Genomic DNA, 17037 nt, shown 5'->3' on the forward strand with positions numbered 1-17037 from the left:
TTTGGGCTTCAGAAGATTTCACCTTCTCGTTTTCTAAGGTCAAGGATCCCCAAGGATCCGATAAAGCAGAAACCGCTATTCCTGGCCTTAGATCAGTTACTATCCCAGGGTGTGATAGTAGAAGTGAGCCCGAAAGATCAGGGTTCAGGTTTTTATTCAAATCTCTTCACCGTTCCGAAACCAAACGGAAGTATCAGACCTATCTTGGATCTGAGAGACTTAAACCGGTTTTTACACATCCAGACCTTCCGGATGCAGTCAATACACACTGTGGTCTCCTCCCTGCAAGGAGGAGAATTCATGGCATCAATAGATATCAAAGATGCATATCTCCATGTGCCAATATTTCCCGCACACCAGAAGTTTCTAAGGTTCGCGGTAGAGCAGCGCCATTTTCAATTTTTGGCCCTGCCGTTCGGCCTAGCTACGGCCCCCCGAGTCTTCACGAAGATTCTGGACCCTCTCTTAGCAATCTTAAGAGTTCAGGGCATAGCCGTCATGGCTTACCTAGACGACTTGCTTCTCGTAGAGAGAACTGCAGCGTTCCTAAGTCGCAGCGTCACCAGAACGCTAGAACATCTAGAGCGCCTAGGTTGGATTATAAACCTAGAAAGGTCGTCCCTGCAACCGACCACCAGGTTGGATTACCTGGGTCTGATTATCGACACCGCTCAGGGCAGGGTGTTCCTTCCAGGGCCAAAGGCCTTGGCCATTGGAGATCTGGTGCGCCTGATTCTGGGCAGAAGATCTTCCTCCATTCGCTTATGTATGAGACTATTGGGAAAGATGGTCGCCTCATTCGAGGCCGTCCCATTCGCCCAGTTCCACTCAAGGCCTCTGCAAAGATGCATCCTTGCGATTTGGAACAGGAAGCCCCAATCCCTGGATCTTCCTATGCGTTTATCCCCCCGGGCACGCAAAAGTCTTGTCTGGTGGTTACAAACCAGGAATTTGCTGAAAGGCAAAACTTTTCTTCCCCTCTCATGGAAGATTGTCACAACGGATGCCAGCCTGACAGGCTGGGGAGCCGTATTGGAGGGAACATGCTCACAGGGAAAATGGTCTGCGACCGAAAGTCTGCTGCCCATAAATATCTTGGAGATTCGGGCAGTTTACATGGCACTCATAGAGTGGTCTTACAGACTGCGAGGTTTCCCAGTTCGGATTCAGTCCGACAATGCCACCACAGTGGCTTATATCAATCACCAGGGCGGTACCAGAAGTCTGGTGGCCCAAAAGGAGGTGAATCGCATACTTGTCTGGGCAGAGGAGCATGTTCCGTGCCTCTCTGCAGTCTTCATCCCAGGGGTGGAGAATTGGCAGGCGGATTTTCTCACCCGCCAGCAGTTACGCCCAGGAGAATGGGCTCTGCACCCCGATGTGTTTCAGAACATATGTCACAAGTGGGGCACTCCAGACGTGGATCTGTTTGCGTCCAGATTCAACAGGAAACTGGACAACTTTGTGTCAAGGACAAGAGATGCACTTGCTCAGGGGTCAGATGCTCTGACGGTTCCCTGGGATCAGTACAATCTGATCTATGCCTTCCCCCCGAGCCCGCTGCTATCGCGGTTCCTGGGAAGGGTCAAGAGGGAGTCGAAGTCGGTCCTTTTAATGGCCTCAGCTTGGCCCAGGCGACCATGGTTTGCAGAAATCATGAAGTTGGCAGTGGGCAGGCCATGGACCCTCCCTCTCCGGCCAGATCTGCTCTCACAGGGTCCAATCTACCATCCTGCTTTACGCAGTCTGAATTTGACGGTCTGGCTGCTGAGACCCACATTCTGAGAGACCTTGGTCTTTCGGGGCCAGTCCTTTCCACTCTGGTCAATGCCAGAAAGCCGGTCTCCAGGCGTATCTATTACAAGATCTGGAGGACATATGTTTCCTGGTGTGAACCCAGGAGATGGCATCCTAGGTATGTCATTAGCAGAATCTTGGCCTTTCTACAATCAGGCCTAGAAATGAATTTGGCCATAAGCACCATCAAGGTGCAGATTTCGGCCCTATCGGTCTTTTTTCAAAGACCTCTTGCATCACCCTCCCTAGTACGGGCTTTTATCCAGGGGGCTATGCGGATAAAACCGCCAGTCAAACCTCCGGTATGCCCATGGGATCTGAATTTGGTTCTCTCAGCCTTAGAGGCCCAACCATTTGAACCTCTGCATCTGGCTTCTTTAGCTCTCTTGACAAAGAAGCTGGTCTTCCTAGTAGCCATATCCACGGCTAGAAGGGTATCAGAATTGGCAGCTCTTTCCTGTAAAGAGCCCTATTTAATTATCCATAAGGACCGGGTGGTTATGCGTCCCAACGGGTCCTTTCTACCTAAGGTGGTTTCAGGTTTCCATCTGAATCAGGATATAATCCTACCATCCTTTTTTCCGAATCCTCAGTCCATAGAGGAAGAGTCCTTACACACTTTAGATGTGGTTAGAACAATCAGTCTTTATCTTCAAGCAACTGCTCAGATAAGAAAAACTGACTGTTTACTTATTCTGCCAGAAGGCCCTAGAAGGGGTCAGGCAGCGTCAAAGTCCACTCTCTCAAGGTGGATCAGACAGGTTATTTCTCAGGCCTATAGCTTAAAGGGGAAGATTCCTCCTTTTCAGGTGAAAGCGCACTCTGCTAGGGCTGTCAGTGCTTCTTGGGCAGTGCATCACCAGGCCTCCCTGGCTCAGATCTGTAAGGCTGCGACTTGGTCATCAGTCCACACATTCACCAGATTCTATCAGGTGGATGTCAGAGGGCAAGAGGATATCGCCTTCGGGCGCAGTGTACTGCAGGCTGCAGTTTAGGTCCTCAGGTCCCTGGCGGTCTATATTTATGATCTGTGTCTCCCTCCCCTCAACCTGAGCATTGCTATGGGACATCCCACTATGTAATGAAGCTCCTGTGTCCCGTGATGTATGATCAAGAAAATGGGATTTTTATATACAGCTTACCTGTAAAATCCTTTTCTTGAGAGTACATCACGGGACACAGGGCTCCCGCCCCTCTTGGGTTTTACGTGGTTTCTTATTGCTTTGCTACAAAACTGAGGTGCCTCCCAAATGGGAGGGGTTATATAGGGGAGGAATTCTCTAATTAGGGTCAACCAGTGTCCAATCACCAGAGGTGCCTATATAACCCACTATGTAATGAAGCTCCTGTGTCCCGTGATGTACTCTCAAGAAAAGGATTTTACAGGTAAGCTGTATATAAAAATCCCATTTTTTCCGTTAAATGTCATTTTGTGCAGGGACTGTTCTAAACACAGGAAACACATGCCACTTCACAGGCATACTATAGACACCCCCCAGGCACGATATTTAAAGTAATATTTCACTTTTTTTCACTTTAATCGTCATTAACCATTTGCCTACTGGCCACTTAAATACCCCTCCTGCCCAGACCAATTTTCAGCTTTCGTTGCTCTCACAATTTGAATGACAATTACTCAGTCATGCAACACTGTACCCAAATGAATTTTTTGTCATTTTTTTCCCACAAATAGAGCTTTCTTTTGGTGGTATTTGATCACCTCTGGGTTTTTTATTTTTTGCGCTATAAATGAAAAAAGACCGAAAATTTTGAAAAAAAACACATTTTTCTTTATTTCTGTGATAAAATTATGCAAATTATAAATTTTTCTTCATAAATTTTGGCCACAATTTATACTGCTACATATCTTTGGTAAAAATAACCCAAATTAGTGCATATTATTTGGTCTTTGTGAAAGTTAGAGAGTCTACAAGCTGTGGTGCAAATCATACAACATTGATCACATCTGATGTACTGGTGGTCAATCTCATTTCTTGAGACCCGAACAAGCCAGGAAAGTACAAATACCCCCCAAATTACCCCTTTTTTGAAAGTAGACATTCCAAGGTATTTAGTAAGAGGCATGGTGAAGTTTTTGTTGTTGTCATTTTTTCCCACAATTCTTTGCAATATGAAGATTCTTTATTTTTTTTATTTTTTTTCCCACAAAATTGTCATTGTAATAGGTTATTTCTCTCACATGGCATGTGTATATAACAAATGACACCCCAAAATTAATTCTACTACTCCTCCTGAGTATTACCATACCATGTGTCTGGGACTTTTATACAGCCTGGCCACTTAGAGAGGCCCAACATGCAGGGATCGCCATCACATGTTCTAGGAGCATAAATTACACACCTAAATTGTTGACTACCTATTACACTTTTGAAGGCCCTGGAGCACCAGGACAATGAGACGTGGCACTGATGTGGCACTGATGACAGATGGCACTGATACGTGGCACTGATGACACGTGACACTGATGTGGCACTGATGACAGATGCCACTAATACGGGGCACTGATGACACGTGACACTGATGACAGATGGCACTAATATGTGGCACTGATGACAGATGCACTTATACGTGGCACTAATACATGGAACTGATGGCAGATGGCACTAATACATGGCACTTATGACAGATGGCACTAATACGTGGCACCGATGACACGTGACACTGATGACAGATGGCACTGATACATGGCATTGATGACATGTGACACTGATAACAGATGGTACATGACACTGACAGGTAGCACTGATGACAAATGGCACTGATATGTGGCACTGATGACAGATGGCACTAATATGTGGCACTGATGACACTGATATGGCACTGATGACAGATGGCACTATGTGGCACTGATGACAGATGGCACTGATGTGGCACTGATGACAGATGGCACTTATACGTGGCACTGATGACAGATGGTACTTATACGTGGCACTGGGGACTGATGACACTGGGGGCAAATGGCACTGGGGACAAATGGCACTGACAACAGGTGGCACTGGGGACAGATGGCACTGACAGGTGGCACTGGGGACAGGTGACACTGGGGACAGATGGCACTAACAGGTGGAACTGGGGGCAAGTGGCACTGGGGGCAGATGGCACTGGGGGCAGATGACAGTTTATTTTACTTTTTTTATTTTTTTTAACTTACGGCCGCTGCAGCTGTTCATCTCTCCCTCCTCACACACTGTCTGTGTGAGGAGGGAGAGCAGCACTGGGAGATGATCTCATATGTTTACATATGAGATCATCTCTCATTGGACACGCCGATCGTGCTGTAAACGGCCGCTGTGATTGGCCGTTTACAGCGATCTATGACTGGCTGCGTCCGAGGGACACGGGCAGCACAGAACTTCGCCAATGTGCACTCTCAGGAGCACGCAGGGGGGAAGTAAATAGGAGGATGTCCAGAGACGCCCTCCCGGCAGGTAACGTCCGCACTATAGCTGTCTTTCGGCTATAGAGCGGGCGGGAAGTGGTTAAAATCAGTGGTGAAAAAACAGCCGTTTTAAAAAAAATAATTTGCATTGATCCATGTGCCCTGGATCTTGCATATTAGCCTTTAAAATTAGCACTTTTGATTCTAAAGTTCGTATGAATTCTCAGCAGAAAAGTCCAGGATGATCATGATGCAGAGTGTGTCTTGGTGTCAAAGACCTGAAGAGAAGATCTGTTGTGATGAGGAGACTCCCCAGCCATTGTCCAACCAGCTTGGAATGCAGCTTCTCACCAGCAGAGACTGTGGTGTGACACTGAAACTCAGCCTATCTACTCTGCATCTTAGTCCCTAGTAGCATCTAATCTGTCATGAAATCAGACCTCTAACCACCAGAAGTGGCCGCCGGATGCCTACCCTGGCTCTAGACTATGCTGGTTATTGAGCCCTGAGCTAAAACAATAGAACTCCCAGACCAAAGGGGGCAGACCTTACCTAAACTCTAAAATAACAGGAACTGCATATAACCTCTATTGCAATAAACAGGTTCACACACTAACATACAGCAAGGTATAGTGCACGTATTTGACAGCAAATTAATAGATTTCCCTCCCCGGAGTTATGTGACTCATTAGTGTTACAAGGTCTCAGGTGTGAATGGGGAGCAGGTGTGTTAAATTTGGTGTTATCTCTCTCACTCTCTCATGCTAGTCACTGGAAGTTCAACATGGCACTTCATGGCAAAGAACTCTCTGAGGATCTGAAAAAAATAATTGTTTCTCTACATAAAGATGGCATAGGCTATAAGAAGATTGCCAAGACCCTTAAACTGAGTTGCAACATGCTGGCCAAGACCGTACAGCGGACTGGACAGGTTCCACTCAGAACAGGCCTCGCCATGGTTGACCAAAGAAGTTGAGTGCACGTCATATCCAGAGGTTGTCTTTGGGAAATAGACGTATGAGTGCTGCCAGCTTTGCTGCAGAGGTTGATGAAGGGGTGGGGGGTCAGCCTGTCAGTGCTCCAACCATATGCCGCACACTGCATCAAATTGGTCTGCATGGCTGTCATCCCAGAAGGAAGCCTCTTCTAAAGATGATGCACAAGTAAACCTGTAAACAGTTTGCTGAAGACAAGCAGACTAAGGACATGGATTACTGGAACTATGTCCTGTGGTCTGATGAGACCAAAATAAACTTATTTGGTTCAGATGGTGTCAAGTGTGTGTGTGTGGCGGCAACCAGGTGAGAAGTACAAAGACAAGTGTGTTTTGCCTACAGTCAAGCATGATGGTGGGAGTGTCATGGTCTGGGGCTGCATGAGTGCTGCCGGCACTGGGGAGCTACAGATCATTGAGGGAACCATGAATGCCAACATGTACTGTGACATACTGAAGCAGAGCATGATCCACTCCCTTCAGAGACTGGGCCGCAGGGCAGTTTTGCAACATGATAACGACCCCAAACACACCTCCAAGATAAGCACTGCCTTGCTAAAGAAGCTGAGGGTAAAGGTGATGGACTGCCCAAGCATGTCGTCAAGCCTAAACCCTATTGAGCATCTGTGGGACATCCTCAAACAAAAGGTGGATGAGCGCAAGGTCTCTAACATCAACCAGCTCCATGATGTTGTCATGGAGGAGTGGAAGAGGACTCCAGTGGCAACTTGTGGAGCTCTAGTGAACTTCATGCCCACACAAAATATTGACACTTTTGGCAGAATTTGGACATTTTCACCTAGGGGTGTACTCACATTTGTTACCCGCGGTTTAGGCATTAATGGCTATGTGTTGAGTTATTTTGAGGGGACAGCAAATTTACACTGTTATACAAGCTGTACACTCATTACTTTACATTGTAGCAAAGTGTAATTTCTTCAGTGTTGTCACATGAAAAGATATAATTTTTTTTTTTTTTAATGTGAGGGGTGTACTCAGTTTTGTGAGATACTATACATCCAGAAGCTATGTGCAACAATAGTAAACAATATTAAAATAAGAACGCTTGCCTAATATTCCCTACTTCTGGTTTGGTATAGCAACAGTTCTTCCATGGAGACATGGGGTCTCAACTCTTCTCCCTCTCTTTCCACTTACTCCTTTTGGGGTTTCCAAGCCAGCCTCCCAGAGACAGGAAGTGCTGATGCATAGTGATTTATACACAGCACTGTGAAAGCTAGGTTATTCACAAATACAGACAGTAGAGGGCATCATATACCTACAGACATTTTACTGGAAAAAAAAAAAAAAAACTTTAATTCCTTCATTTAATAGATGGTAGATATGGGTCGAGGCAAATTTTCTGACCACAGATGTGATTTGGAATTTGAAATGGGTTGAAATTGAAGAAATTTCAACATAAGAAATTGGATTCTAGTTTTGAAATCCAGATTGAGAATGAAGTTGAATTTGACCTGAATCTGAATTTCATTAAATCGGTGCATTCTCTGTCATTAGATAATATGTCCTATTATTGTGTTTTATCCCCTCCAGATAAGAACATCACTGAGGGGCAGTCACGTCTGAAGGAAACTGGTAGGTAAAGAAGGAGCTTGTATTGATGTCTGGTAACTGCTATCAATTATTTCAATCACCTGTTGTGTGCTGGAGGGGGGCAGGGCATTTTGTGTTGTTGGCATAGACTATCAGAAGTGACTGCTGCAGATAGCAGAGGGAGGAGACAGTAGATAGGAACCCGACTCTGTGTCTTGGATTGGGGCAAGTATGCAAAAATGCTTTGTTCATTTTTCATTTCAGAGGTTTACAACCACGTTAAACAACAATATGATCTCTGACATTCTCCTGGCATTTCTTGACTACATTCACCTTATTTATGATAGATTGAATGTGCACCAGTTGAAGGTAGACAACCATCAAATGTCTGTCAGGACCTGGATCACCTGCTTGTGGCACTGTGCTTCTCAGAACCCGTTTTTGATACCCGTTTGTCTAGGTGCCATAAACCAGGAAATCAGACTAGACAGAAGTACAGTAAAATCACACTTGTTTAACAATAAAAATAAATAGAACAAACGTAGCCAAAACATAGCCAGAGTTCAGGAACCGGAACGGATAGTCAGACAAGCCAATTGTCAGGGAGCCGGAGATGAGCGTAGTAAAACAGCAAGCAGGATCTGGAGCCAGAAGGGATGTCAGCCAAGCAAGTCTTAACAGGAATGCAGGAGAGCATTATTACCATAAAAAAGGGAACTTATGCCGCGTACACACGGTCGAACTGTTTGACGTACTTAGTCCGTTGAAACACATTTCAGCGGACAATCCGCTCGTGTGTGGGCTTCAGCGGACTTTTTCAGCGTGCAGTCCGGAGTACTAAGAATTTCGGATTTTCCAAAAATCTGTCGTACTTTGGTTTCAGCGGACAATACGGTCGTCAGTATGCTAGTTCGACGGACTAAGAATGGCGCATGCCCAGAAAGGATTTACACGGAGGAAGGGTGCTTTGCTGTGTCTTGGACTTCCTATTTCTAGTCCCGTTGTACGTGCTGTACACGTCATCGCGCAAGCTTTCGACGGACTGTTTGTGTATCCGTGTGTGGTCAAGTCTGTTCAGTGGAAACTACGACGGATTGTCCGTCGGATTGTATGACGGACTAAGTACGCCATACAATCCGCTCGTGTGTACGCGGCATTACACTATCTATGAGAACCTTCCATTTATTATTAATTAAAGACACTTTATTTTCTGTAACTATTATTCAATATTTATATTTTTTAGCACTGCTCTTTTGGTATTTTCTTTTTTATTTTCATCTTTTGGATTTTATCATGTTTATATGAATTTAATTACTGAGTTTTCCACTGTCTCCAAGCACGTGGTATGTTACACTGCTTATTCTTCTTATCACTTATATTGTATTTATTGAAGAACTCATCACTTTATTTTTGCACACTGTTTGTGTTATCACTTAGAGCAGCGAAGCCATCTATTGATTTTTTTTTTTATTCTGGCCATTTCGTTGCTTGCAGCAACTAGTGTCTCGCCATCCTTTTTCTTTCCTTTGGTAGTGCGGGAATATCTCTTTATTTTCAGGAACAGTTAGTGACTCCACACTTAAAGTGGAAGTAAACCCTTTCATAAAACAGTTTAATTTCTGTCACGTGCTGGAAATATGTAACACTCCCATCTGTTGTACTCTCAACCAAACTGTCAAAATATCCAATGGCTGGTATCATAACTGAGCACATGTGCAGTATTATGGCAGTTGTAGATTAAACAGAGGCAAAGATGGCAGCTTCCTTGGCTGAAAACGATAGGGGGGGGGGGTTTACTTACACTTTAAGATCACCTGCAAAATCTAACCAAGTTTAATTACGAGTAATAGAGTTGAAGTCACTGGGAGATAAACAATTACCCAGAGAAGGGGCCCGACGTGAGACAGTTTTGAAACCTGTAGACAAAATCTTACTGTATATTTCATCCTCATAGACTAGAGGATAGAAATATAACATTCCATGTTCTATTACAAATGTAATTGGAATTCAAACAACACAACAGAATGTATTTTAGTTTTGAAATCTGGATTGGGATTGGAGATGAATTTGACATAAATCTAAATTTCAGAGGTAAGATATGTGTGTTCTTTCATTGGATAACATTTCCTATTCTTGTTTTATCCTGTCCAGGTGAGAACATGGCCAAGGAGCAGTCACGTCTGAGAGAAACTGGTAGGTGAAGAAGGAGCTTGCATTACTATCCAGCAACTTCTATAAATTATAATCCAAAAATTCTGTGTTTAAACAAACTAAATACATTTGCCATCTACACAGCAAGTGTTCAGAAGTATCAGTGCAGATATTCAAATAAACAAAAGAGACAAACTACCAACATATAACGATCAGTCAAAACTTTATGACCGCCCACCAAATATTGAGTAGGTCCCACTTTTGCCACCAAACAGCCCTGACCCGTGTGGGCTTGGACTCCACTAGACCATCAGTAGCAGATCATTTAAGTCCTGTAGATGCCTGATTGGATTGAGATCTGGAGAATTTGGAGGTCAAATTAACACCTCAAACTCGTTGTGTACCTCAAACCATTCTTGAACCATTTTTTCAGTGTGGCAGGGCTCATTATCCTGCTGAAAGAGGCCAATGCCTTCAGGAAATACAATTTCCATGAAGGAGTGTACTTCAATATTTAGGTAGGTGGTGCATGTCAAAGTAACATTCGCATGAATGGCAGGGGCCAAGGTTTCCCAGCAGAACATTTCCAAAAGCATCACAAAGTCTCCACCTTCTTCCCAGACGCACACGCACCCGCACCCGGCCATCCACATGATGTAAAAGAAAATGTGATTCATCAGACCAGGCCACCTTCTTCCATTGCTCTGTGGTCCAGTTCTCATAATCATGTGCCCGTTGTAGGTGCTTTTGGCTGTGGACATGGATCAGCATGGGCACCATGACCACCTTATGGCTACAATGTCCCATATACAAACTGTAATGAACATTTTTTTCTACTTTCCACATAACTTCAGGGACAACATGCTGCCTGAAATATAACACTGACTTTCACATGGCAATGTAATCAGATATTCAATGTTATTCACTTTACCCAGGGCCGTTTTTAAGGCAGGGCAAAAGGGGCAGCTGCCCTGGGCCCTGTCATTGTTGTGGGGCCCAAAGAAGCTGCTTCATACTTGCCAACTATCCTGGTTTAAATTCCCTCATGTCTTGAGGTTTTAGTCCCATACTGTGTCCCGATATCTCAGTATGAAGTGCTGCTACTAATGCTGCCCAGCTCTGCCCTATTGTTGTGTACAGATGACTCACCTGCAGACCCTGTGTTTACATCTAAATTACCAGCATTCATATGTAAATAACGGCGGCCAGCGGCATTGATATGTATATCATGCCTCCTGAGGTCATATCCACAGTAATCTCTAGCAACCAATCAACAAGCAGAAATCATGTGCTGTTACCTCTAGTAACTAATCAGTGAGCCCTGTGTGCCACAGACACGTAGTCTAGCAAACATGGGCAGGGAAGGTACATCACTTTTACTGCCCACTGGGTGAACCTTCTGACGCCCGTCAAGCATGTAACCCGTGGCACCCATGTAGATTTGGTTTTACCACCACGGATTGCATGCAGGCCTGGCTCTTCTTCTCCTCCTCCTACTCCATCCTCCTCCCTCTCCTCCTTGGCTGACTCCTCCTTTTCCACTGCTAGCGTCTCTTCCGATGCGCCGCCCAAACTCCCCAGAACCTATTTGACATGCCAGGTGAGACGTTGCCATGCTGTGCTGTGTCTGTTGTGCCTGGAAGCCAAGAGCCACACTGGCCCTGCACTCCTTTCAGCTTTGCATTCACAGGTAGATCAGGGGCTAACACCGCTCAATTTGACATTTGGTAAAGTGGTTTGTGACAACGGTGCCAATCTGCTTAGCGCATTGAAACAGGGCAAATCTTCTTATTTACGATTGCCCAACGCAATGGAACTCAACCTTCTATATGCTTGATGGGCTGCTCCAGCAGAAACGTGCAGTTAACGACTACCTGTATGAACTCTGCGGCAGAAAAGGTTCTGGGGAGCTTGGTTTTTTTTCACCGGTGGCTGATCATGCACGACGCATGCAGACTTCTGCGGCCATTTGATAAGATCACCAAACTGGTCAGTCGCAGCCATGGCACCATCAGTGACATGGTACCTTATGCCTTCTTTATGGAGCGTGCATTGCGTTGTGTCATTGATCAAGCCATGGAGGAGCAGGAGCAGGAAGATGAGGAAGTGGCAGGCTACTCTATCTGAGACAAGTCAACAGGAGTCTGAAGAGGAGTCAGAGGAGGATGGTGCCGGGCAGATGAGGAGGAGCAAGAAGAGCATGCTTTAAACCTTTCTGGGATCCCTGTTGTTGTGCGTGGATGGAGAGAGTACAACGAGGAGGACGACATTATCCTGGACGATGGGCAGGAGCCAGGCCACCACACCACTTCCGGTTTAGTGCAAATGGGGGCCTTCATGCTCCAGTGTTTTAACAGGGACCCCCGTATAAAAAGCATAAGGGTCAAGACCAGTACTGGGTGGCAACGTACTTAGACCCCAGGTACAACACAAAATGGCAGAAATGTTACCACCGTCACAGAGGGCTGTCAGAATGGAGCACTTCCAGGCCTTGCTTCAAGAAATGCTGCATTCTGCTTTTGCGTGCGCTGGCAGAGGAGGAATTCCCACTCCCAGAGAAAGAGTTGTGGGTACCAATCCAACAGCGCCTGCAAGAATAGGCCAGTTTGAAGATGTGTTGGTGACTTCTGATATGAGGTCATTCTTTCAGCCGACCCATTGACAGGTGTCACCCAGATCCAGCATCAGGGAACGCCTAGACCGACAGGTGTCCAACTACATCAGGTTAACGGCCGATGTGGACGCTTTGAGGAGTTATGAACCCCTGGACTACTGGTTGGGCAGGCTTGACCTCTGGCCAGAGCTTGCCCAATTTGCAATGGAACTGTTGGCTTGCCCCTCATCCAGTGTCCTGTCCGAAAGGATCTTCAGCGCAGCAGTGGGGATCGTGACCGATAAGCGCACTCGCCCAGCTCACGACAGTGTTGACTACCTCACATTTCTAAAAATGAATGAGGCATGGATCTCGGAGGAATTCAACACATGTGACCAGTAGACAATGTATATCTCTATAAACGATTTATTTAATTGAGCACACAGACCTTTTTTCTACATTTGGCTCACATCCTTGTACAAAAAAAGCACACCGTACTATATGCCCATACACTCCTGTTTGAAGAGGTTGTCATATTTTTGGGGCCCAGCAGCGAGTTGCTGGTATCAGTGCTGGTGTCAGTGCTCTATATCACAGTGCTGGTGTCAGTGCTCTATATCACGGTGCTGGTGTCCGTGCTCTATATCACGGTGCTGGTGTCAGTGCTCTATATCACGGTGCTGGTGTCAGTGCACTCTATCACGGTGCTGGTGTCAGTGCACTCTATCACGGTGCTGGTGTCAGTGCTCTATATCACGGTGCTGGTGTCAGTGCTCGATATCACGGTGCTGGTGTCAGTGCTCTATGTCACTGTGCTGGTGTCAGTGCTCTATGTCACGGTGCTGGTGTCAGTGCACTCTATCACTGTGCTGGTGTCAGTGCACTCTATCACGGTGCTGGTGTCAGTGCTCTATATCACGGTGCTGGTGATCATCTTCTGCACTCTCTTCATAGCCTACCCTGACCTTTCCTCTCCTCCATTGCCTTTATGCACTCCTGAGTCCTGAATTGTCAAAATTTTACATATAAAAAAAGAATGCTTGTAGTTGTCGATCCCAGATTCACTTCATACATGTATTATGTCAGTGGCCATGTGGTGGGACTATGTGTGCACAGCTAGTAATTATTTTGTGGCTGAAAATATGACCTGTAGGTTTTTAAAGTTCACCTGCCATTGAAGTCAATGGGACCCGCCGCGAACTTTGCGGTTCGCAAACTTTCGGCTGCGTTCGCGAAAACGTCCCGTTGGAAGTTCGTCCATCTCTACCCAAGGAAGCCTGCCTTTTTCCAGAAAAATATGAGGATGGCATGATGGAAGGTGGAGTGGAGGACATCTGTGAGGAGAGAGGAGAAGGAGAATTAGAAGACGAGGCTGGACGGTGAGAGCCTGGAGTGTGGCTTTGTGGGTTCCGTTGCTCCCACTGGGCTCGGTTATGGCAGCTCATGTGCCTTCTTAAGGCGGTCATCTGTAGGTGAGTGTTGGGCTTACCGCGACTTATGCGTTGACTGTAAAGATTGCAGATGGCAACACTATTGTCAGCAGTGGACACGTTAAAAAAAGCCCACACTGCGGAGCCATGTGCCGGCGTCCTGGGAGCACCAGATGTGACCATGGTTGATGCCTCGCTCCTGATACATTAGCAGTCTGCTTTGTCCCTCCTGTGCAATGTAAGTTCTTACTGCTTCTCCTCCCTATCTGCTGGTCCATATCTCCCTCTGAACTCCCCTCTTCTTGCTCTCTAGTGGGCACCCAGGTGACATCACTGGACACATCATCATCGACATCACCTTCCCCACTGCTATAATTAGAGATCTTGGAGTAAGCAGCAACAGCGGGGACCAACCTCCTCCTTGGGTTGAACCGAGTACTGTCGTCAGAGTGCAGGTTGTTGCTACCTCCTCTTCCTGATCCAATGCCAAGAGTGGCTGCGCATCGTAAATGTCTTGATATGGATCGGAAAATAATTCCTGTGACTCAAGCGGAAGGTATATGGTGGTGGTGGTGTTGGTGGTAGTGTCTTTGAGGCTGCACATAGCAGAGAGTGAAGAAGAGAGTTCAGATCGAGAGGATGAGGAGGGTGCAGAAGAGTAAAGCTGAGTGAGCCACTCAACCAAGTCTGGTGTGTCCTTTGACGTAATCGCACGCACCTTCTGCAATTTGCCACTTTGGCTCAAGCCTGTTGCTCCTGCCCTACCCCTACCACCCCTGTGAAAGGGCCCACCTCTTCCTCTGCCTGTCATTTTTAAAATGACCCTGTGACAAAAGTCTCTAGAGAAGTGCAGTATGTATGTGGAAGAAGGTATATAACATCCCGCTTCAATGTCGTTTTTGGGGGCCACTGGTCTATCACACCAGTTATAATATTTTTTTTTGTTGCGTTTGTCACTCTTTGTAGTATCGCTGCAGAACCGCTCAGCAGTCACAATGCTGCACAGTGGAAATGCACTATACTACTGTATGCTTTCTATATGTGCAAGTATTTTATACGTGTATTACACACCTATATGCTGCACACCAAATAGTACACCTATACCAGTCCTTAAAAGGGCCTTTGTGGACCTAGTAGCTAGTGATTTGCAGACTGTCCCTCAGTCCCTACACTGATAAAAGACTGATGCAAAATAGAGCAACAGTCATCAGCAGTGCACCAGCACCCTCTATATTGTACACCTATACCAGTCCTTAAAAGGACCTTTGTGAATCTAGTAGCTAGTGATTTGGAGACAGTCCCTACACTGATAAAAGACTGCTGCAGAATAGGGCAGCAGTCAGCAGCAGTGGACCAGCACCCTATATATTGTACACCTATACCAGTCCTTAAAAGGACCTTTGTGGAACTAGTAGCTAGTGATTTGCAGACCGTCCCTCAATCCCTACACTGATAAAAGACTGCTGCAGAATAGGGCAGCAGTCAGCAGCAGTGCACCATCACCCTATATATTGTACACCTATACCAGTCCTTAAAAGGACCTTTGTGGACCTAGTAGCTAGTGATTTGCAAACAGTCCCTACACTGATAAAAGACTGCTGCAGAATAGGGCAGCAGTCAGCAGCAGTGCACCAGCACCCTATATAGTGTACACCTATAACAGTCCTTAAAAGAACCTTTGTGGCCCTAGTATTAATAGCTAGCTATTGATTAAACTGACTGTCCCTGCTCCACACAGCGTCCTGTCCCTACACTGACAAAATACAGCTACAATCACCAGCATAGCAGTGCACTGAACCCTATATACTGTACTACACCTATACCAGTCCTTAAAAGGACCTTTGTTGACCTAGTAGCTAGTGATTTGCAGACTGTCCCTCAGTACCTACACTGATAAAATACTGCTGCAGAATAGGGCAGCAGTCAGCAGCAGTGCACCAGCACCCTATATACTGTACACATATGCCAGTCCTTAAAAGGACCATTGTGGATCTAGTAGTAATAGCTAGCTAGTGATTAAACTGACTGTCCCTGCTCCACACAGTGTCCTGTCCCTACACTGACAAAAGACAGCTGCAATCACCAGCACAGCAGTGCACAGAACCCTATATACTGTACTACACCTATATTAGTCCTTAAAAGGACTTTTATGGACCTAATAGCTAGTGATTTGTGTCACTACAGTCTCTCCCTGCTGCATACAGCGTCCTGTCCCTACACTGACATAAGACAGAATGTAAAATGGCTGCCAGATCAGGTCTATTTATAAGGTAGGGGGTATGTTCAATTGTCCATGTGATGAAATGTCTCAATTGGCTGTCCTGTACCCCATGATGAATGTGTCATCATGGATCAAAGTTCTTTCACACTGTAAACACATATGTCCGCTGGGCTAACAGCGGCAATAGTCTGCCAGTTTGGCGAATCGCGAACGCGCAAAATTTGACGCGAACCGACCGCCGGGCGAACAGTTCGGCCATCCCTACACATGAGGTTGGAGTATAAGATCACAGAGTGCAGTAAGGGGCATGGACATTGTACACTCCCAAATGTATGCTAAGGTCTTCAACAGGCATATCTCTGGAAGACAGTGGAGTTCGGCAGCATAGGACAGGTACGTTTTAGTAAACTTGAAGATGAATTAATGCCAGTTATCCTTCCTTTGCAGTGACAAATGAACTGAAGAAATCCAGGAATTTAAATGAAGTAGCAGGTAATTAAGGACCAGGATAAAAACTGAGTAAACATAAAAACTATGCAACCCTCTAATATGTAAATCTCCCATTCGTTCCTGTTTTTAACAGAAGGGGTAAGCACGACATTTCATCAAACTGAAGTTTGCTGTTAAAATTAGTGGATTTACATTTGACAAAGTAGCTGCAAAATTGCCCTTTAGGTTTTATATTTTCTGCAGGAAGTCAGAGCTCCATGTTCTAAATGTATTATTTATTCTCCACTGGCTGTACATTGTTCATTACAGCATTGCCCCCCCTGTGGCTCTGCAAGGAACCTTTGTCAAGCCCACAATGTTTTCTTGGCTCCTTTCCACAATAAATTACTTATTAATGGAACCTAGGACCAGTGATGTCGCTAGGGACTGGCTTTTGGGGCTATAACT

General features: G+C 45.7%; 1 protein-coding gene across 1 annotated transcript in view; it reads left to right on the forward strand.

The window, feature by feature from the left end:
- Window positions 1-17037, forward strand: part of LOC143962515 (uncharacterized) — a 189382-nt gene that overhangs the window by 30263 nt on the left and 142082 nt on the right. The window contains exons 4-6 of the mRNA XM_077471790.1: window positions 7746-7787; window positions 9897-9938; window positions 16588-16632. Coding sequence (XP_077327916.1) covers window positions 7746-7787; window positions 9897-9938; window positions 16588-16632 — 129 coding nt within the window. The remainder of the gene's footprint in view (window positions 1-7745; window positions 7788-9896; window positions 9939-16587; window positions 16633-17037) is intronic.

The sequence above is a fragment of the Lithobates pipiens genome, unplaced genomic scaffold (genome assembly GCF_037356315.1).
Source record: "Lithobates pipiens isolate NorthernLeopardFrog02 unplaced genomic scaffold, aLitPip1_a1.2 Scaffold_8, whole genome shotgun sequence".
Taxonomy (NCBI): Eukaryota; Metazoa; Chordata; class Amphibia; order Anura; family Ranidae; genus Lithobates; species Lithobates pipiens.